Below are 24,557 nucleotides of genomic sequence, written 5' to 3' on the forward strand. Positions count from 1 at the left end.
TTCACATCCAGGGCAGAGTCTCTAAAAAGTGATAGGTGCGGTAAGAAAACACAACCACTACCAGTTAGCAAGGTCTCAAGTTGCTTCTTACATCCACTCTCTTCAAAAGCACTTTGTTTGCAGGCATACTGTCTACAAACATCACCTTAAAACAGCTGACATCAATAGAGCTGAACATCCACCTCTGAATAATTTTACAGCAGCTTCTATTTATTATAAAACATCGTCAGAACTTGTTAAAATAGTAAAACAAACACAAAAAGACACAGGGGAGACGTTTTATCTGTGAACCTATGTGAAATGTGATACAGCACACGTAGTATATCTGACTATCTGCCAGGCATGTCACAAATTTTATGTAGGGAAAACAGATTGTCTTTTAAAAGATAGGATAAGAGAACACCTATATCACATTAAGAAAAGAAGTAGTTTTAATGCACTAGCGAAGCATGTGTCAGTTACCAATGAACAACATGTTTTTAAATTTGTTGTCTTATGTAGAACATTCACTGATATAAGCGGGGGTGATATAAAAGCAAGGACTGAGGAAAAAGAAGCTGAATGGATTATTAGGTTACGGGCTAGTTCAGGGCATGGACTGAATGATTCTGTTCCTATAAGACCAATATTAAAAAAGAGACCACTGAATAGGTGAATGTTGAATTTTTTAGAACTTTGCATATGCTTTTAACATATATTTTTTATACTATATGTTTAGAATTTTTAAGAGTGGATCAAGAAAGTAACACTTAGAATGTGTATATATGCCTTTAAAAATGGTTAAGCAGAGTCATGTGACTGACTAAGTGTTATATAAGGTGTGTGTATTTTAATGGTTGTTATACACCTGAAGAAGCTGTTTGTGAAAGCGCTTGTGAAACAATAAAACTGTGTTGCAGCCGAGTGGAATCCAGATCTTTGTTCTGTGGTTGGAGAAATTTGAGTATACACCTTATTAAGCTGAGGTTGCTGTTTTGGAGTATATTTTTTTACTAAACTGAAGCTGCTGTTCTGAAGCCTCACCTTTGCAGTTCATGGACTTTGTGTTTACTTTGTGGATACTCTGGAATACTTTTATGCAAAGGTGCCTGTAACATTGGGTGGTTTGTATCAATAAAACATAAGTGTTTTCACAGCCTGTTATGCAACTGCTTCTTCAGACCTAAAACCACACACAGCCTAAACTCATTTATACTAATAAAAGCCCAATCAGCAGTCAGCATTAATTAAGGCATCTCATGCACTCAGACAGGTTGCAACAAACAGAGAAACCTTTAATGTGTAAGGTATCGTGCTTTCAAAGAGACCTTGTCATTAACCCGGGGGGACTTACCACTATTCAAACGTATAATCCACTCTTGTTCCTTCACCTTAGTCAAGTTCTTAAAGTCTCCCCCTCTTGAATTTGTGACCAAGACTTCTAATACTAAAAATTTAAATGTTTAGTATTAGAAGTCTTGGTCACAAATTCAAGGGGGGGGGGACTTTAAAAACATTAAAGTCTGATTATATGTTTGAACAGTGATATGTCCCTTGGACTTAATGACAGGGTCTGTCTGAAACCAGTTTTGAAAGCATGACACCTTACACATTAAAGGTTTCTCTGTTTGTTGTAACCTGAGTGAATGAGATGCCTTAATTGATGCTGACTGCTGATTGGGCTTTTATTAATATAAATGAGTTTAGGCTGTGTGTGGTTTTAGGTCTGAAGAAGCAGTTGTAGAATAGACTGTGAAAGCGCTTACTGTGTTTTATTGTTTTTATTGTTTTATGGTGTATTAAAGTTTTTTACACGACTCTAGGCGTGGTATACTCTTTCTTTTTTGGAATTTACTTGGTTCATAGTTTAGGTTCATAGTTTTGTACTAAGCTAACTGCCCTTGCGAGCCATTTTAAGCCTAGCCAATTATCCCTTGTGAGACTCAAACCCTGCACCTTGTGTTTGTAAGGCAAACACCTTAGCCATTAAGCCACCCTCCCAACACTGTTTGAACAGTGAGTATTTTGCCAATTTTTGGATTTTTTACTGTCATTGTGGATAGGGACTGCCTTATCAATACAACTATTTAAGTGGGAGTAGACGTCAGGGGAATAGGTAGAAGCTTTAGCAAGTGGATCCTTCTGAGGAGGATGAACAGCAGAATTTATTCAGATCATGAAATAACTGACAAATGTTTGCTTTTGAACCTTAACAGAGCTATTTACAGGGGAAGCACAACCAGTTTTAAAGAAAAAGATCACTAAATTATGGTCCAATTTAACAAGACATGATGATGCATATGGAGATATGCAACAAGTGACCATATTTATGAGGACTAGATCAAGGATATCATGGCCCCTACTAGGATGGTTAACTATTTGGGAAAGAGAGTTAGCATATATAAAGTTAAGGAAGATCTGGGCATGAAAAATATTGGCAGTGTAAGTCATCCAGTTTATTGATGGACAGTTAAAGTCCCCTGGTAGAAAGGTCTTGTGTTTAATGGGAATTTCAGATAATGCATTAAGACAGCTATCATGGTCAGAAGAGGAGACAGAGGTTGTTTTATAGTTAACTATGAAGTAGTAATTAGCCTTGTTTATGGTGATTTGAACTTCTAGGGGTTCAACTGTGGTGTTCCAAAGAAACTGTCATGAGATGAGGATATCCTTGGAAAATATTGATACTCCCCCACAATTGCCAGTAGGTCTAAAAATGTGATGGGCCCTACACCCAGGAATATATTGTGCACCATCTTCATTACTCTAAAACCATGTTTCTGCAACTACACATATATGAATGTGTTCAAACTGCAGCAGAACCTAAAATTCTTACATTTTTTGACCTCTGGCATTGAGAAGAGCCACATTAATGTGTTCCAAATTAAAACATAAAATTAGGTTGTGATGTCTATCAAATGGACTCTGCCTAAAAAAGTACTATAGAAGAAGCAAAGGCTTTAGCCAGAATGTGAAGGTCTTGGCAAGAGAGGTGCAGACCATCTCTGGCAAAGCAGGAAAGCTGGTCAGCCATCTCATTCCAATCTGACACATACTGAATCTCCCTAGAATAACACTAGCTGCATTTCCAGTAATTAAAACCAGTTATCCACACTGGCTAATCCTCCAATATTCTTTTACAGCGTTTGTGTTATATATCAATATCAGCTACCCATAAATTAAGAAGTCCAACAGCAACTCAGCCAGTTCAAGCAAGATCATTCCTTTTTCCTTGTTTAAACAAAACCATGTCTTACTACTTTCATTGAAACAAACCGTCTTCATCAAGGTTGTGCTTGAAGACGGTCAGCGAGGTGCTTCTTGAGACATCAAGGATCCCATAACATTTAAAATATGCTTTTGTCATATAGCTTCATCAGATCCATCTGAGAAATCAATACAACAGTGTTAGGTGTTTAAGTGTCCACCTTTTTAATCAGATATATTCCTAGATTTTCAGACCAATTCATGTTATTTCCAATAAGACAGACTGTGATTTAGCTTTCTTAGTAAAAAATCATTTTTGATAGAAATGCAAACATTGAGTCCAGGTATTACTTATTTATTTATTTGCATTTGTTTACCCGGAGGTCTGCTGGGCCAGGGTGAGCCCATTTTCAGTAGAGGCTCAGGGAGAAAAGCTCCAAAAAACAAAACATGACAAAGCTACAGAATTAAAATATAGAAATCAAGCTGTGATGGTACAGGACATATTGCAGAATAGTTGATACAATAAAATAGACAATACTAGTTACACATATGTTAGATGTAAAGTATGCAAGCCAAGCAAGAATACAATTGATGACATGGGATAATAGCGAACGTGTGAACAATACAGTTTTGCAGTAGAGGGGGGAAGATGGAGAGCCACAGATTAAAGATTCTGAAAGTAAGGTGTACCCTTAGAGCTACTGATATATAGGCATCAAGAATGAATAGAAGATATGGTAGGTAATTGATATAGTAGATTATGTGTGGCTGGGTGGCACATGTTGGACTTAGTAAGTTGGAAGCACTGAATGTAAGTTGGAAGCACTGAATGTATGTATGTATGTATGAGGAGTCTGAGCCATAAGCGAGATGGGGAGGAAAAGCAGGAAAGCTAGGAATATTAGATTTCTTTAGTCAGTGCTGGAACATGTACATAGCCAATGGGAGAACAGATGTTGTTTAAGTGAAGTCTTAAAGCATTCAGGGTTGTTAGTAGACCTAAGTGAAGAAGGGACAGCATTCCATAGTTTTGCTATAGCATATGGGTAATGCATTTGACTGGCAGAAAGGTTAGGTTTTGCTACATTAAGGAGCATCTGATTGACTGATCGCAGAGGTCTATTTTGGTGATATATGGTGAAGAGAGAGGAGGGAGTAGGACAACTAGAAGGCTCATAGGTAAGCTTATGAGCTGTGGTTAGTTGCACGTATGTTAGATATTGGGGAAGTTCTAGCCAGTTTAAACGTAGGAGTGATATGCAGTGGTGGGAGGAGTGTTTGGCACCGTTTACAAATCTTGTGATTTTATTGTAGCATGAGTCCAGTTTGGACTTAAAAAAGGACTGTATATTAGTAAGGAGAGGTGCACCATACAGCAAGGATGGAAGAGGCAAGGGACAGTCTTGCTGCATAGGTGAGGAAGTGTTTGTACATGTACAGAATGCCTAGTTTCTGATGTTTTTTTTTTTTATGTTGTGTTAACATGCTGGTCAAAAGTTAGGTGTTCCATCTATGATGATCTCTAGAAGTTTGTTATATGGGACTACTTCAAGGCAAGTGTTGTTGAGGGAGTTGATGGTAAATTCATTTTGGGTTAGGGGTGTTGTATTTTTGGGGGATGAATAACATGAGTTTGGTTTTATTAGCATTTAGGGCTAAATGGTTATTATATATTATTATTATTATTATTGTAAGTAGTTCTGAAATAGACTTAGCCATGCAGATGATGGTGGAGTCATCTGCATTTTGGATGGCATTAGCATGGGGTATGCTGGTATGGAAATCATTAATGAAAATGCTGAAGAGCAGTGGACCTAGTATGGACCCTTGTGGGACTCCAGTATTGATGTTGAGGAAAGGAGAGAGGGATTGGAGCCATCTGTTTGCTTGTTGTCTATCTGTAAGGTAGTTGGAAAACCAGCCTAGGGTAGGAGGAGATATGCTAAATTGAAGAGTATGGTCAGAAGAAGTGGGTGGGAGACAGTATTGAATGCTTTGGAAAGGTCAAGAAATAGGGAGGAGACAAGGTATCTTGAGTGTCAAGCATGGTTGACTGTATCCAAGAAAGATACATCAGCAGTGGTGGTGCTATGACTAGGTCTAAACCCACATTGGGTTGGGGAGAGGAGGTTGTCATGCAGTAAAGTAAAGTCATTGGCTATAGGTATATTTTTCGAGAATTTTGGAGATGGGAGAGAGGATGGCAATTGGATGGACATTAGATATATCATTATCGTTTCCACCTTTGTCGAGAGGGAGGATAAATGCCTTTTTCCAGATGGTGGGAGTGAAGGACTTTTGAATGGATCTGTTTAGTAGCATACTAATAGATTATTAAAGGCATTCTGGTGCAAGTCATCTGGAGTATTTGATCGAGGTTTAAGCAGGAGTTTTTTTATGATGGAGGCAGGTATGGGTACAGAGAGAAGTTTGGTCTTGTAGCAGATGGGTCTGGGGGCAGTGGGTTGATTAGTGGGAAGTTGGCAGTGAGGTTGACTATACTGTTTTTAAAGAAGGAATTAAAAAGTGAGGGAGTTTCAGCTGAGGCCATATCTGTATCCAGACAGGGATTATCACTTTTGTCTGGGTATAATTCAGAGTTTATGGACCTCCAGAACTTTATAGGATTTTTGCATATGGTCATTTTGCAGAGCAATGTAGCAGTCTTGTTTGTTTTTGATGACAAGTCTCTTTACTTGATTAAGCAGTTGTTTGTATTGAGTGAAGTCTGAAGGGTTTTCACTTGTATGCCATATTTTCCAGACCTTATCCCTAGCTTTCATAAGTTGTTTGGTGGATTTGGTAACCCAATTGGCCTAATTGGCTTTCACTCTCCTATGTCGGAGAGGAGCGAGATTATCTGTACATGGAGGAATGTTGAGTTAAAGAATTCAACAGCATCATTCAGTTGTAGGACTTTAAGTGGATGCCAGTTTAGATTTCGTAGGATATTGTTAAAAGGTAGTTGGGCAGAAGTGAAATAGGTCTCTGGTACGCTTATAGTGGTGTATATTAATGACTAGAGTTGGTTTGTGAATTAGGTATACTGGTAGGTGATCACTAATGCTGGTTGGTAAAGTGCCAGTGGAGGAGATTTTACTAGGGTCAGAGACAAGGACCCAGTCTAATACTGACCCATTGTTTCTGTTGGGTCTGGTTATGGTACTAATGAGTTTGGTGTATTTAAATAGGCGGATACTATTTGTTGGGTGATGATGTATGATGTCTAATCAGTTAATATTCACATCACCGAGTATGACTGTTTCATTCTCTATATTTTTGGATGACCAGGCCAGTATTTCTTCAAGTATTGAGATAGTGTTACCTGGGAGATATATGTGACTAAAATGCAGATGCTTTTACTGCTTTCATTTTCAAGTAGGATATTAGTATTCTAGCTATAGAAAATGTGGGAGCGGGTTTATTATATGGGACTATATTAAAAGTATTAGGGTACATGAGAGCAATGCCCCCACCTTTTATCTGGGCCTATCTGTTCTCAGGCAAGAGAAGCCTAATGGGAGGAATTCAGAGTTTTTTATATAAGGTTTTAGCCAAGTCTCAGTTGCTGCTACCATACCTGGTTTATAGTGTTCAATCTAGGCATGGAAATATAGAAATTTTGTTTCTGATACTTTGGAGGTTGATGGTAGCATTTTGTGACAGTTCTTGTGATAAAGAGGAGAGTGAGTGGATCCAGGACTGGGGTGAATATCACAGCATAGTATCAGATTGCGGTGTGTATGTATGGGATTAGTGGGTTGCAATTTATTCTTTGTGTTGTACTCATGTATGGAGGTTAGTTTTAGTTAAAATTTTACATGTAAGGTTTGAATTTTTAGCTTTTTAAGGAGGAGGGTACTAGTTGCAAATAGAAAGGGAGCTATGTCAGAGAAGTGAATTAGTCTGGGCAGAACAGTGGCAGTTACATGAGTGGGCTTGTAATATTCATGTATGGTTTCAGAAGAAGTAAATAGTTGTAGAAAGAGGAAGGGCAGAAAGAGTATAGAAATGCTAAGTTAATGATGAATGACATGTTGTGAAGGAGGGATATGTAGAGTAGTAAATATTATGATTTGTAAGATAAACTGGAATGTGAAGACACTGTGGTGGAGTATGGGAGTGTGGGGCAGAGAATGTCAATTATACAATTAGTGAAATGGGGGTGTAGTGAAGAATGAATTAGAAGGTTATGATTGGGTGAGCAGTAGTGGTAGGTGGAGCTTGGGTCAGGATAAATGTAACTGATGTGGGGGGTGGGTGGGAATGGGTGTAGGGTAGAGGAGCAGAGTGAGCCCAAGCAAGGTGAGGGTGAACATAGCGGGCAGAACCAGGAGCAGCAGATCACTACACTTCAAAAAAAATTATCAGTGAGAAGTATAGTGTCTAGAGTGGAGAAACTAGCTGAGTAAGGACAGATGTTGATAATGTATGAAGTGAGCCCTTGGTTTAGAAAAGAGAAGAGACAGGCAGCAAAGACTTGGCCTTTAGCACACTTTCCTGAAGTTAACTAGGTGCCAAAGTAAAACAGAGACTAGAGAGAGATGCATACTCAGTGGGGTGGGGGGTAGTGAGCCAAGAAATACGTGTGCATGCACAGCCTAGTATAATTTGTAAAAAGACAAAAAAATGCTTTTAATACCAGGTGAGGAAGGAGCAACTGGGACACACACAGAGCTTGTGATGCGATCTAAAGTAACCAACAAACATTACAAAACATTCAAATGAACAGCATGACTGATTCAACCCCCCCCCCTTTCTGGGTTGGTTATTTGAATGTTTCCCAATGTTTCTTGATTACTTCAGATGTATGTACATTATTTACTGTTATTCCTATTTTAGAACAGGTTGAATCAGTCAGGTTGTTCCTTTCTAAACATAGTCACTGTTCTAATAATATGATTTTTATTTGTTTTTTATTAGAGCTTATTTTAGAAAATAATGTTTTTGCATTTAATAAGCAGATTTATATGCAGATGTGCATAGGCATGGGCACAGCTTGTGCCAATAGCTATGCCAATCTAGTTATGGGGCATTGGGAAGAAGAATTTGTTCTTGGGGTGCATAGTTTTTCAATGCATATAAGATATTTTAAAAGGTTTGTGGAGAATGTTTTATGTTATGGAAAAGTTCTATTGATCTTTTAGATTAATTTATACATTAACTTGAAAATAGAAGTTATGTCTTACCATAACGTTCCATGTTAGTTGTCTTCTTCTCGCCTTCTTCTTGCTGGATGGGTTCGGAGCCGACCTCGGCTCCACTCTAAAAGCTCGAGAGTTGGTTCCACCGGCTCGAGGCTCCCCTTATATCCCACAATGCTAGGCGAGAGTTACCTCAGATCTCGTTTGTAAGCTAACCCCAGCTTATAATAGTAACAGAATAACTCTAAAACAGAGTCCACCTCTAACAACAGGAAGAAAGAAGGGTGACCTATATCCTGATCCAGGAAATATGCACAACAGCATATGCCTAAGAAAGAGGTGGTAGAAAGAGAGGTCATGATCACAACTCCTCTAGGTCTGTCCAGGCCAGGGAAGGAGGAAGAAGAAGGCGAGAAGAAGACAACTAACATGGAACGTTATGGTAAGACATAACTTCTATATGTTAAGTTGTCTATCTCGCCTTCATTCTTGCTGGATGGGACCGCGTCCTAGCACCTTGTCCCGGGTGGCCTAACGGAACAGACTCCTGAGAACAGTGGAACCAAAATTAGCTCTATGCCTAGAAGCTAAATCCAACTTATAATGAGAAATAAAAGTGTGAGGAGTAGCCCAAGTAGCCGCTGCACAAATGGTGTCAATAGGCAGTCTGTCTTGGAAGGCTAAAGAAGTAGCCAAAGCTCTGGTGGAATGGGCTTTAGGTTTATTAGGCAATTTTGTTGTCTAATTTCATATACCAGGGAAATCAAAGATGTTAGCCATCTGGATAATGATACCTTTGAAACTGAAAGTCCCTTTCTGCTTTCTGCATAGGAGACAAACAGCTGATCAGATTTTCTGAATTGTTTTGTTCTATCCAAGTAGTACCTCAATTAACGATGAACATCCAGACAGTGTAATTTTTGTTCAGACCTATTGGAATACTCTGGAAAAGGACAGGGAGGTCAATGCTTTGGTTTAGATTTGATGTTGAGACCACCTTAGGCAAAAAGGATGGGTTAGTTCGTAAGGATACTCTGTCCTTATGAAACAACAGATCGGAGGCGACAACAGAGTGCTTGAAGCTCTGAAACTCTTCTAGCTGATGTAATAGCTACCAGAAAAGAGTTTTCCATGATAACAATTTTAAGGAACAGGAAGCTGCAGGTTCGAAAGGGGAAGAATCAAAGAAGTAAGAACTAAATTTAGGTCCCAAGGAGAAGGAGGATTTCTTATAGGAGGTCTGAGAAGAAAAACTCCTTTCAAAAAGGCTTTGCAGAGTTTGTGGGACATTAGGGCAGATTCAGAAATACCCACATGAAAATTAGAAATAGCTGCCAATTGAACTTTAAGTGTAGAGGAGATGAACCTGCATGGAAGAGTTCAGCTAGAAAATCAAGGACTAGTTGGATGGAAGCGGTGAAAGGATCTATGTCCTTTCCTTGAGCCCAATATGAAAAGCGTTTCCACTTACTCAAATAAATCTTTCAGTGGAAGATTTATGGGAAGCTATCAATATATCTCTAACAGAGTGAGACAATTGAGGAAGCCTGGCTAAGGTTGGAACTGGAGGAACCAAGCAGTGAGGTTCAGAGAGGGAGGGCGATGAAACTGACCCGACTGATGGATCAAAAGATCTGGAACTAGGTCCAGATTCCATGGTCGCTCAAGAGAAAGCGATGTAGAAAGGGGAACCACACTTGTCGAGGCCAGTAAGGAGCAATGAGGATCAATGAGGCCTTCTGAGTGATAGCTTTCTGTATTACTTGAGAGATTAGTGGGAAAGGAGGAAATGCATACAGAAGTCCCCGGGGCCAAACTTGGACTAGAGCGTCTGCTGGGTTGGCCTGGTAAAGGGAATAGAGTGAAATATTCTCTGCACTTGCTGTTTTGGGGAGTAGCAAAAAGATCGCAGCAAGGCTGACCCCACATGAGAAAAATTTCTCTCACTACAGAGTCTTTCAGAGACCACTCGTGAGGCATGAGTATAGCTCTGCTCAACTTGTCCGCAATATGATTGTACTTCCCGAGGCTGTGCGTTGCTATCAGTAACCGCTGAGTAGAAATCGCCCATTGCCACAGTCTGAGTGCTTCTCGACACAGGGGTATGATCTGGTTCCGCCTTGTTTGTTGATGTACCACACTACAGACATATTGTCTGTCTGGATTGCAATTGTTCCCAAGGGAAGAGAGTCTTGAAGGGCTTGCAACGCTAAAAGCACTGCTCTCATCTCCAGAACATTTATGTGCAAGTGGCATTCGTTTGGTTGCCATGTGCCCTGGACTGTCCTGCCCTGATAATGCCCCCCCCACCCGATCAGGGAGGCATCCGTTGTCAGAGTAGCAACCAGAGGAGGTGGAACAAAGGGTCTTCCGACAGGAGCTGGGAAGACATCCACCACATGAGATGCTTTTGCGCTTGCGTGATCACAATGGTGTGAGACATTGGAAGTTCCTGGTATGACCATTGAGTAAAAGCATCCACTGAAGGATCCGCATGTGGTATCTGGCTAATGGAAGCAGAGGTATAGCCGCTGCCATAATTCCCAACACCTTTAGAACTAACCTGGCTTTGGTTCTGTTGTTGTTGAGAAGGAGTGATACCAATTTGTGAATGTCTGATATTCTCTGATGTGTTAGCCTTGCAGACATGTTTATTGTATCTAGATTTGCGCCTATGTAGGTAATAGTACGACAAGGCGACAAAACAGACTTTTCGCAATTTATTGAAATACCCAGCTTTTGACAAACGCGAAAAGTGTAATCTCTGGCCATCAGAAGGAGATGCTTGGTGGGAGCTGTGAGGAGCCAGTCGTCCAAATATGGAAACACCTGGAATCCTTGTCGTCTCAGGTGAGAAGCTACCACTGCCATGCATTTGGTAAACACCCGAGGGGCAGTGGTGAGACCAAAGGGCAGGGCCCTGAACTGAAAATGACTGGTTCCCAGCCTGAAGCGGAGGAATCTTCTGGAGCGTCTGTTCATTTTATGTGGTAGTACGCATCCGAAGGTCTATAGAGCACATCCAGTTTCCTTTGCCCAAAGGGGAAGGATGGATTGCAGCGTGACCATCCGAAATCTTGTTTTCTTGACTGATTTGTTCAAGACACTGAGATCCAAAATTGGTCTCCAGTCCCCTGTTTTCTTTGGAACTAAAAAGAACCTTGAGTAGATTCCGGATCCTTGTTGGTCTGCTGGCACTGGCTGAATTGCTCTTTTGCAAGCAGTTTTGAAATTTCCAAAGCTGCTAGATCCCTTTGAGCAGGTGGAACATCTGGAAGGGATTTTTTTGACTGATTTGGAAAGCGAAGAAAGGGATAGAATAGCCTTCGAAATGATGGACTGTACCCATTTGTCTTGAGTCAGGGATAGCCAGGCTTCTGGGTACAGTGACAATCTTCCCCGACTGCCTCCGAAGATGGGCAGTCGGGCAACACCTCAGGGATGCTGAAAGGGCTTGTCAGGGAAGGCTTCCCGACTGCCCTGGTTCTCGGACCCCCTGCCCCTAGGGCGGCGTCTACCATTGTTATTCCCACCTCTGCCTCTGGTAGGAACGACTCTGTCGTCAGGCTAAGTCCCTTGAGATTGTTTACGGAACCACATCTTTCCACCCTTCTGGCCTTTGGGGTAAGGCCTGGAAGGAGTTGAAAACGGACTCGGCGGCAGAAAGGGTCTTGCCATCAGTCTCGCACCTAGTCAGGGTTTCTTTCACTTGAGGACCAAAGAGATGATCCATCAAAAGGAGTTCGTGAAAGAAGTCTTGAAAGGGTCAAAATTGCATAGCCGCATCCAGGCATGCCTACGTAAGGCCACACCTGTCCCTCTCTGCTCGCTCCATCAGCCGTAGAAAGGAGGCGCATGGAGGAGTTGGATATGGAATTAAGGGTAGCCAGCTGCGCGTTCATCTTGTCTTGAAACCCGCAGCTGTAGGATCCTTTAACATTTCACTCGCTTCCTTGATCAAGTCCCTTTGAAGCCGAGTAAAATGGCACAGGTAGTTCAGCGACGCATGGTAAATGTCGCTGAGGAGAACATCCGCTTCCCGTACCTATCCATGGACCTAGATTCCTTGTTAGGTGGATGGACAGGTACTGAAGGATCAGCTAGTTCCTTCTTTGTGGCAGCAGCTACCACCATAGCATCCACAGAAACTCCTTTGTTAAAATTGTTTGTCTGCTGGAGCTGTTATGAACTTAGAGGGTCTCCTGGGAGTGGGGCCCACTGAATCAGGAGCCGTCCATGCCTTCTTAGCAACCACCTGCAGGGGGGGGGGGAGGGGGGGGGGACACCCAGGAGGTGGAAGGACGAGAGCCAAACGCCGCAAGATACACAGATTCGTCCTCCGAAGGGTTGAGGGCTGGCCAATTTCCGCGCTGTTTCAGGATCTCCAGAATGTCTGCAAATGAGACATCTTCAGAAGGGGAACGGGGAACCCTCAGAATCATCCAAATCTGTGTCTGGCGTGATGGACTCAGGTGAGTCAATGTGTTTCCTCTTACACTTCCTCTTCCGAGGGGCTCTTCTGCCAAATCAGGAGAGGCCTCGAAGAGGATGAAATCCCACAGGGGCTCCTGAGGAGCTGGCTCTCTGCGGTCCGGGATGAGGGAGTGAGTCGACTTAGCCTGAGGCACCATAGAGGGAGGAGCCGACTGTGGAGTAGAGCCAGGCTCTAACACACTCCGCATGACCTCGAATGCACCCCTGTCAGGCAGAGCCAGAGGTCCCGCTCCGAAGCTAAGAACCCCTCGGCACCGACAGTGATGGCTCGAGGCCGATGTCGGAGCCGAACTCACCAGCGCCGAAGCCCGAGAGGGAGAGGGGTCGGACAAGGGTCCGATGCCACTCACCCCTCGAGCGAGGAAGTCCGGCGCCGAGATTCTTCCAAAGAAGAAAACGGAGCCGAGGGAGCCGAAGACAATTGTATCGGCTCCGACTAATCACAGTCTCGGTTCCGACGACCCGGCTCGAACTCAAGAGAGTCAAGGAGGAATAAGTTGATGGACCGGGGCAGGCATCGACTGATGAGTCGGGCTCTGAAGCATCTGGGCCAGTGCCTCGGACTTAAGTAGTCGACTCACTACCCTCTGAAGGTCATGATCCGACAGCCTCGATGACCTAGAGGAGTGAGACCTTTGGCTCCGTTCAGACAGCAGGGGAGATCCTGGAGCCGAATGAACGGAGCCAAGAGATGGTGACCTGGACCTCTTCCTAGTTGTCGGCTCCGAAGGTCTGGTCGGAGCCGACACGGGAACTTCTATAACCTCGGCTCCGCCGGAGCGAGAGCCACAGAAACTGTGGACTGAGACTTATCGGCTCCAGCCGGAGCCGATGAAGGCAAAGGTTGAGAAACCTTAGGTCTCGGCTCAGATGCCGGAGCCGAAGACCTAGATGCCTTAGAGGGCTTCCCTGTAGAAACAGACAGGGAATCCTCTGGCTTGAGTAAGCCTCTAAGAATTAATTTGTTCTTTCTTTCCTGCAGGACCCTGGGGCTGAAGCCATGGCACACAGCACAGGAGTCCTGCAGGTGCAAAGGCCCCAGACAATAGACACAAGAAGTGTGAGCGTCTGTCAGAGACATTTTCTGACAGCACGCATCACACTTCTTGAACTGAGACCTTTGCTTCTTTTGACATTTTGACTGAACAGGTGTACACAAACACACACAAACACTAGTTATACCCTGTCAGTTAAATACCAAAAATATAGTAATACTAGTAATTTAAACTACAATAAACACACACACTCCACTAGGGAAGGAAGGCCTATAGGCCCAAGGGAAGAACCAAAGGTTCTTGAGGAAAAACGGAAAATTTTTGGGTAGGAATAAAGTTTTCTATCTACACTAACTAAGAAAAAGTATTAAATTAAAGGGGTTTTTAAAGTCTAATTTTCACAAGAAAATAGTACTCACCAGGAACCGGTAGAAACAACCAACCTCGAAGCTGTAGCGGCAAACGAGATCCGAGGTAACTCTCGCCTAGCATTGTGAGATATAAGGGGAGCCTCGAGCCGGTGGAACCAACTCTCGAGCTTTTAGAGTGGCCGAGTCGGAGCCGAGGTCGGCTCCGAACCCATCCAGCAAGAATGAAGGCGAGACAGACAACTTAACATGTACTACTTTTCTTAGGTTTACTAAACATGTTTCTTATGATGCCATTGATTTTTTTGGATGTGCAGTTGATCAAGAATAAAAATGGGTCCCTTGACGTTAAATTATGCAGGAAAGCATGCTGGAAGAAAAGCTTTCTACATCATACCAGCATGCATCGTGGGCATGTATATCGAAATATAGTTAAAGGTCAAGCTTATAGGGTATCAAGGTTCCACACCAATGATACTATGTTTGAACAAGCATTATTGGATCTGCAGAATTACTTTATTGAGAGAGGTTACTCGAGGGATGAATTGATTTCTTCTATGGGTGACATTAAAGAGGCTCAGAGAGGTACTGTCAGACCCTATTTTTCCAACAGATGTAGGAAGAGGTGTAATAGGGTCTGTACCAATGCTGGAAGTAGGGTGGCATTAACCTATACAGATGACATAGATAACATATGTGGCATTATACATAAAAATTGGCCAGGTCTTTTAGCTGATTATACTACTGGGAATATAGTGGGTCCTACCCCCACCTTTTGTTTTAAAAATAGTTTATCTTTGAAGAGGCAGCTATACTATTACTATAATAATAAACTAAGGGAAAATTGTTTGTCAGAAAGATGAGGCACATATCCATCCAGAGCATACAAACCCTATAAGATATGTTTCAGATGAGAAGATTTATACACATCCCATAATTACATATAGGTTCACACCTAGATTTTATGTGGATTGTACCAGGTCTAGCCTTGTTTAGTTAGCCTACTGCAGTGATTGCATGTGCTTCTATACTGGAAAATCTAAACACTCCGTTAGAGACTATTTTAGAGCACATTGGTTATATTTGTAGAGGGGGACCTAGACCTGTTAAACTGGAAGAAGCTGAGCTGATTTGGCAAGTCAGGCTAAATGCGTACAGCCATCCAGGACTTAATGACTCGTGTTCAATTTCAAGTTTATTGAAATTAAACAGTCTTAAGAGATGATTTCAAAGATTTTAGGTTTAGAAATATGTACCCCTTACCACCATAATTAATTAATTTATTTTATTGATTTGTTATTAATCTCACAGTGGAGTTGATTTATTTACTTATTTAACTAGTTCCCATAAATATATATCCACAAGAAACTTCACAAGTACTACAATGTGATTTACAATGTTTGACTAATTTATTCAATGATGGCAATGTTCTTAGTATTTAATTTTTAACAGTTGTTTATTTTACTTATTAATGTTAGGTATTACATTCTTTGATATATAATGTTAAATGAATGTCAATATCCCTTTAAATTGATTGGGGAGGTTCTCCAGCATCTACGTAGTAATTAGATCTGTTTTTAAATGACTTTTTAAACACTTCAATGAGGTTAACGTATTGCTATTTCTGAGGAAGTCAGCTATTAACGCTGACGAAAAAGCGCTTTTTAAATATTTGTTAAATAAACGTGTCTTGGCTGCTATTGTACCCGTTTTTCATTTTTATCAGTTTGTTTGCCGTTTTTTTAGTTATTATATATTTGTAATACAGACAGTACAAGTGCGTTGCATAAACACACTGCAATTTATAGTAATCATAGTTTTAGTCTTGCAGTTATTTATGCCTGCTTTTAGAGGGGGGAGACAGGGTAAACACAGTGAAAGTGGCAGAGAGAAAGTAGAAAACTACTTTCCAAGCACACAGAACCCCTGGCTTCTTCTTCTTTTGGCTTTTTCCCGGTTAGGGGTCACCACAGCGGATCACCTGTCCGCTCATGACTGGCAGTGGAGTTTTATGGTGTAGAGTTGCCAGCCTGGTGCCGAACCTTCCACAGAAGGCACTCAAATGGTAACTATACATTTAAAGCCATTACTGAGAACTTGTAGACTCCATTAAATTAAATTAAATTAAATTTTAATTGTTTATAGGTTCATAGATTAGTAGTAAGCTAATTGCCCTTGCGAGCCATTTTAAGCCTAGCCAATTATCCTTTGTGAGACTCAAACCCTGCACTTTGTTTTTGTAAGGCAAACACCTTAACCATTAGGCCACCGTCCCAACCCCACTGTGTAGCAGCAAGTTTATTCAAGTGGAGTTTCTAGAGACATTGTTAAAGTACCCTTTTCCAGATCTTTAGTTATGGTGACGTCCAGAAAGTCAACTGCTGTTTTGCTGTAATCAAATGTGAATTTTAGGAAGTTGGTGGACTGGTTAATGAAGTCAAAAATCTTTCAAGGTGGATTAATCTCCTTCCCATATGATAAAAACGTTATGTATAAAAAGTGTAGATGATATTTGATGGAATCAGTGTACCTACTTTGGAATACTGTCTCCTCCTCCCATTTCCCAAGTCCTACATTAGCCAAGCCGGATGGCATGGCTAGACCCATGGCTATGCTGGTGGTTTGTCTGTAGAACTCTCCATGGAAAATTAAATAGTTGTTGCTGAGGAGGATATCCAAAAGCTTACCCAGGATCTCAGTCTCTCCAAGGAGGGCTGACCTGTCTTTCAGATATGAGTCCATGAAGGTCTGTATGCAGTACTGATGTGGAAGCACCATAGATAATGCTTCCACATCTATGGTTACCAAGAAAGTGCCAATCACTGATGGGCATGCATTCAATTTCTTTGAGAAAGTCCAAAGTGTCGAATATAAAGGATTTATTTATTTCTGCAAGTGGTTTGATCTGAACTTCAAGGAATATTGAGATGTATTCTCTTATCGAGACACCGGTGGCCACAACAGGTCTATCTGGGGGTGCAGCTATATTCTTTTGTGGTTTTGGAATTCCAAAGTTGTTGGGGATCTTTGGGTGGGCTATGATAAAAAATTCAAACTTCTTTGTGTTTAATAGATCACCCTCATGCATCCTTCTAACGTCTTTGTGGATATTACTGTAAGTCAACTGCACTGTGCCTAGGTCCTTTTTGTCATAATACTTTTCATTGCTGAGCAAGCTTTTGATTTTTTTTTAACACAACTTGATAGTATCTGCGACCATAATTCCCCTACCCTTATCAGCCTTCATGACTCTTCTAGGCTTGCCATTTCTTAGGTTCCTTAAAGCCTTGATCTCTTCTTTGGATAAACTGTACAATTGCTTTTTGGAAGGTTTACTGAGAACCTTCCAGATGTCCACTTCACACTTGCTCTCAAAAGCTGTGAGTGTGGAATGGACTGGGGGGCAAAAGCCACTGGGTAATTTCTACTTGACTGACCTTACATTGCTCTGAATATCTGTACTGTTTTGTTTGCCACTGAAAAATACTTTTAAGTTGAGCTTTTGGTCTGAAGAAGTAAACTTTGTAAAATTGTTTTTACCTCTGGAGCTTTTCTCCCTGGGCCTCTTTTTCTAAGTTAGCTTTCTTTAGTTCATTAAGATCTACAATATATGTGATGACATTTTATTCTTCCCATTGCATAACACATTTGTACTATGTATTATTTGTATTTGTAAAATTGTTTTTACCTATGGAGCTTTTCTCCCCGGGCCTCCACTGAAAATGGACATAAATCCAGTTGGACTAGCCCGGTCAACAAATGTAAAATAAATAAATAAAATAAATAAAAATATAAGCAAGTCCAAGAAATATCACTCCCCACAGGACTAACACTACCTGTGCCAAACTCAGTCCAAGCACATAAAGTAACATAAAAGGCACAGTAGCGATGCAGGCAGTAAACACAGCACTAACCAAAATGCAGGAAACAAAGCTGAAAGAACTGCTGCTTCATGAACTTTAAAATTCAGATTTATTGTGATACAAACAAGAGACGTGGTAAGCGCTTTCACCTGGATAGGCTTCTTCAGACCAAAAGAACCCCCCTCTTGTACACCCTTATATGGCAAAAAAGGCGCAAAAACAGATAAACCATTAAAGGCACAGTGCAACCATCATAGTACACAACATAAATAAAGTGCTTACTCTAAAATACATTAACCATAGTAAAATAAAAATGCCTATACCACTCATAAAACATGAATAGAAATGCATAAAAAACAAAAAAACTGCATAAATTCATACTGATTGCACAACACTAACAATAAATCCTCTCATACAAATGCTCACATAAATATGCTCTCATAATATATGTAAAAAGCACAGTCATACATATCACTTCAATCTCCTGGACTTCAGGAAAGGTCTCAATGGTACTTTCTCATTCAGTCCAGGAAAAACATCTGCTCTAAGTCTAACAATCCATTTAGATTCATTACTCTCAGTTCTACCCCTCACCCCCCCCAAAAAAAACTAGTGTGTATAAGATCTAATACTTTAAAATGAAAAATATGTGTAGAATCATTAGACTAGACATGTCTGGACAGAGCATTGACAGTGGAATGAATCCTGATCTGGTAGAGATGTTCCCTTATCCTGTCCCTCAGCCTTCTGTCCATTCTGCCTACATAAAACGCAGCACAGGCTCCACAGGAGGCCAAAGAAACAACATGTGTAGATTCACAGTTTGCATGAACTCTAACTTCATGGTTAGTGCCATAGACAGGGTGATAGAAAGGGACAACAGTGTCTATGGAACAACAATAGTTGCAACTACCACAGGGTACAGTACCAGCAACCCTATCACTTCCACTATCCATAACAGGATAACACAGCAATTTCTTTAAATTCGATCTATTCTTATAGACAAAACCTGGGGCAGCACCCACAATTTCCCTCACATTCGGGTCCAGTGTTAACACACCCCAGTGTGATCTAATCACATCCTTCAACCTACCTACATCCTTAGTATAATATAAGGGCACTCTGAAACCATGATTTCTACTCCCTGCCAGAACACCCTGAGAGGGGGCCATCATGGTCCACTCCAGTCTCAGAGAAAAAGGGTGCAGCAGCTTGTTCCCTCAAATTAATGAGGTCTGCCGATCCTCACTCCATATCAGATGTCTGATATTCCCTGCTCTTAAACCTCTCGCATAAATCCCTAATATTTGCCTCAAAACCATCCTGACTGGGATTATGCCATGACGTCCTATATACCTGATCCCTCACAATATTACCAAAGATGTAACCAGGATGCATACTGCTTCTATGGAGATAGGAATTACGCTGACACTCCTTTCTATACACTCCTGTGTTCAATAGGCCACTTTCCAATCTCCGAATGTAAACATCCAAAAAAGAAATCCAATTCTCAGAAACCTCATGGGTAAATTTCAGATATTGCGTTAGACCATTAACTCTCTCCAGGAAAAGAGATAACTCATCTTTCGTGCCCTTCCAAAGGAAAAACACATCATCTACAAAACGCCTATAAAACATCACGTTCCTCAAAAAATCACCTATACCAAACAAGAACTTGGTCTCCCATGCAGCCATAAAGAGGTTGGCGTAGCTATTGGTACAAGAAGTGTCCATAGCCATGCCATCCATCTGTAGATAGCACTGAGAGCCAAAACAAAAAAAATGTTGTTCTCTAACACAACTTCCAAAAACGAAGCTAACAAATCCACTGCATCACTGTCTAATCCAGATTTGTACTTCAAGTAATCAGACACCAACTTTTAGCTTTGTTTCCTGCATTATGGTTAGTGCTGTGTTTACTGCCTGCATTGCTACTGTGCATTTTATGTTACTTTCTAACATATAGTTTAAGATCTATAACAGTGTTAATTAAATTACTTCTACTGTGAGGGATAAATGTCATTCCCTTACCTAAAACTATTTCTTCTATTGCTGAGGGCTTTTGTCACATGGTTCCAAATCTTAACCTTGCTTTGTCCATTTACTGTTTTCCCTATCTCATGGGTGGTTCCCCAAATCTTTGACTTCTAGCTGTGATTACTGTAGTAGTCGCAAGTACAAAAAAGAAATGTAAAAGTGACAAGACTATTTAGGATCAATAAGGAAATTAGTAGCTATGACAAATTTAACCAAATAGCTTTACCCAGTAGGCTAATGGGGTTTCTACCGAGCCAGCAAAAACAATGAACAAAGGGTAGTCTAACTCAATAGATGCAAATGCAGCAATTATAATAGCTACAGATAATGTAAATGGGTAGTTTCAAGTGTAGTAACAGTATATTAAAGACAGCAAAGTAATAAGGGTACATCACAAAGGCAACAAATTTGTTTTTGTATGCCTAGTAAAAATAACATGCAACAGTGCAGTATTACCTTAAATAATGCCAGCAGTGAGTAACAGTGCCAAAGCAACAAGGCACAATAATGCAGTATTAAACTTAATACAACTACAGTCAGCAAAGCAATAGTTAATTAATAGTACAATATCAACAGGGTACAAGACTGCAATGTTACTGAAACCAAATGCAACAGCAGATCAAAAGTGTTAATTTCAGGAATGTGTATACAAGCAGTGCACTTAGTAAATTAATAAGCTAAAAAAAGAGAACATGATTTTCCTGTAAGAAATACGGCAGTATAAAATTCAGTCACACTAGTACAGCAAGGTCGTGAAAAACCAGACTGTTGACAGCCTTTTGCCACTAAGGGTATACCATGATGTTTACATACTAGCCAATCTATTAGAAGTACTCTCTCTAAACATTACTCACTCTCAGAGAACTACCAGTAACCTTTGGAGTTATGTAATCCACACTACTTATCCTCCTGGCTTTAATTACACCATGTCCACCTTCAACTCTTCATTCACTACTGTTTTCCTTGCTTAGAAACCCCTTTCTTCTCCTTTTACCTTTCTCTTCTATGTCTTCTGTAAATATGTACATATATACAGTTACTGAGTATACAATGCTTATTTGTTGTTACTTGCTTAGTGTAACTAAATATTGAGTACTACCTTTGTAATCCAGACAGAGCCTGTAATTGGTCACTTGTTGATCAGTGCTCTACGCCAGTAAGGAAATACAAGCACATAATAAATAACTGGTTTATCATCTCATAGAATTACTGCTTTAAAGACATGGGTTCAATGACTCAACTTCCACCACACAGTGCTCAATCTCCTTTTGATTTATATGTCACTAGTTACCTGGAAAGCTCACTCTTAGCACCATGTATAACTAAGGAGTTAAGACAGTATCTTAGTTTATTAACAGCATATTTTATAGTTTTCCTTTTCTCTGTATTATCATGATGATTATTTACATCCTACAAATATAGTGTATAATCAATGTCTCTATGATCTTAACCATAGAGTTAAATGCCTGCAATGCTTCTGTAGCAAGTAACAGGCTTGCTATAGTCTGTCCACATCTTTATGTGTGACCTGTGGAAATATATACATTTATTAGACTTTTCTTAGTACACAACACATCACCTTTAATAATACTACACGATCTCAGCCAAAAAAAATGATGTAAACACTTTATAACAACTGTTTAATGCTATACAGTAACCAAGTGTACCATGGCATAATGCAGTAACACTGGATGCAACTTTCGTGTAGTACCTGCAGTAACGGTTAAAATGTGTTACACTGCTTTCTATCAGTGGCACATGTTGTAAAATGAAAAAGGTGTTGTACCAGTCCAGCTAATACATAAAATAAAATGTAAATAACACACACACACACACACACACACACACACACACACACACACACAATGTACCTACACATATACAGACATACATAGTTAATATAAGGAAAGCATAGAGATTGCCAATGTCACAGAAACTGTGTGTGTAACAATGCAGGACAATTACATAAGCCACAGAATACAAAACCAAAATGAATACTTGTATTCAGGAAAAGGTAATAAGGAAAGGCACATTTAATTGCTATTCCCAATCCTGTGTGTGTAATAATGTGTGTTCTAAATTAACTAATTACGTGCACTATCTTCCTCCAAACCCTGACATGTATTGCTACCATCAAACCATACTCTATACATCTAGGGTGCATGGTTTACTGCACTGTGCCACTGTCATACAATATTAGCCTTACCAGCACTAAATGTACATTCACTGTGCAGACTGCACAGTATGCTATGCTGTATCCCTTTAATTTATTATGCCTCTTGTTACCAACCATTTGGTACAGCTGTAGGATGTCCAGACTCCTCTGCTGTGTGCTTTTGACTTCCTATGGCTCCTTAACCCTAGCACCAACTACTCTAACATACTTCAGCTGTCCCTGATTTTGACTCAAATTTTAGCTCTGTCCGTCTTAATTCTTCCTAAAACTGCTGATTTTGGAGAAAAGGCAGTGAATTCCACTTAAAAAATAATGACAATAATTAAAGTTACAGACTTTTTACTTCAATAAACATATATTAATTCACATTTTCTTTCTCTGTCAATGTCTCAAGTTAATGGTATTAATATTTTAAAAGTATCTCTGTTTATTTCTGAACTAGTCTCTGATTCTGTTGAGATTTGTCCCCGATTGGTTGACAGCTATGCTCTGTAACATCGGCTGGTGAATGATTTGCTGTGATACATACCCTGCCATAAAGAAGCACCCCATCTCCCCACATACTGCATTGCTCAGTGTCCCTTTAAAAAAAGCTAGCTGCTGCTCAGTGCACCTTTCATTTCACGGAGTGCTGCACTGTCCTTTTAATGACAGGTGAATAATTTTATTTATGAATCGCTCGTTTGTCAGCATTGTGACAAACATTCTTTGTCCCACATCTGATACACAGTACAAATATGTCAATGAATCTGGATACTCTTATCAGGAGATTAAATGACTTTCCAAGGATCATGGGATATGTAAACGGATACTGTAGAAATCCTCTCTGCAAACTATAATACAAATGGAATATATTTAATACATAACAGAAAAAGGCTTAACAGAAGGTAGAAAATGCTGACATTGATCAAACCTTTACCTTATAACTTTGACATGTTGACCTAATGGTTAAGGTGTTTGCCTTACAGACACAAGGTGCAGGGTTTGATTCTCACAAGAGATGCTTGGCAAGCCTTAAAATGCTCCACACAGGCAGATAGCCTGGTACTAATCTATGAAACTATGACATGCAGCAATTATACTCTTATCTCCAAGAAAATGTTGCATAAGAAAACAATATTGCATAATAAAGTTAATACAATACTATCTTTTGACAGCACAGTGAGACAAATGTGGTTTGGAAATTAGCGTGTAGGTGGAGTGATAGTAGCAGATGGACAAGGGCAAAACGACGTTTCCAGAGTTACTCCGCTTCTCAAGACTTTGGTGGGGGCACTGCTGTCACCTCCTTCTGCATTTTTATACTGTGATATCTCAAATGGATATTCTACAGTCTTTTACAAACAAGAATTTGGCATATAGTAAAATGATACAGAACAGAACAGTACTTGTGTATAGCAAAAAGCAGTATAATGATTATGAAGAATATCTCTCTCTCTCTGTATATATATATATATATATATATATATATATATATATATATATATATATATATATATAAACAGTTGTCACCCAGTGGGGTGAAAACAGCAAATACCATACAATGTATGTGTACAGATAACATAAATGTAAGCAGACAACACCTCATTTGTGAAATTTTAATTATATTGATAAAATATCAACCACTTGTAGTGAAAGCTATGATGAACATTGAAAAAAAAAAAAAAAAACTGAAGAGTATATTCCACACCTTATATAGCCCTTCACCTTTCCAGTTTGCAGATAATTAGCCCAAGCTCAATACCAAGCATGTACAGAGAATTTTTACCTTGACACCTACTGGAGAATGCCTAATGAACTGTTGCTGTCAGTTGCCATACCACTATGCTGGTCTTCTAAGCAGATGTTATGCATGAGAACAAGTAATGTCCTGTCACAAGGGCTACATCACTGCAAGCAGCATGTATGAATAAAAGGCAGACATTAACAACATTACAGAGAAACGCTAATAGCCCACTGACTGGCACGTAAGGGAGGCCTGCAAAAATTCATAACAAGTGATACAATAATGCCAAATGTCTATCACAAAACAAAGTGCTGTATCTCGGCAGCAGTAGCAGAACATCTAAAGAGTGAAATGATTCTCAAGTGAGACACAACACTCTCCATTCAGACAAGGATTCAAAATGCCCCAATTTTCATGCAGAGGTATTTAACTAGACAATACTTACCTGCTCGAACAAAGTAACAGTGTAGGGAATGTGCATGCACCTCATCACTGACAGACTTGGCTGCTGCTACGAGGGCCTGACCCATAATCTGTCCACCAAATAATCTTTGCAAAATGAGTT

General features: G+C 40.3%; 1 protein-coding gene across 1 annotated transcript in view; it reads right to left on the bottom strand.

The window, feature by feature from the left end:
• ACOT8 (acyl-CoA thioesterase 8) overlaps window positions 1–24,541 on the bottom strand; it is a 376,151-nt gene extending 351,610 nt beyond the window's left edge. The window contains exon 1 of the mRNA XM_044090221.1: window positions 24,438–24,541. Within this exon, the coding sequence (XP_043946156.1) occupies window positions 24,438–24,522 (85 nt within the window). The 5' untranslated portion in view covers window positions 24,523–24,541. The remainder of the gene's footprint in view (window positions 1–24,437) is intronic.
• Window positions 24,542–24,557: the final 16 nt, after the last annotated feature.

The sequence above is a fragment of the Protopterus annectens genome, chromosome 12.part0 (genome assembly GCF_019279795.1).
Source record: "Protopterus annectens isolate FY-2018-M chromosome 12.part0, PAN1.0, whole genome shotgun sequence".
NCBI lineage: Eukaryota > Metazoa > Chordata > Ceratodontiformes > Protopteridae > Protopterus > Protopterus annectens.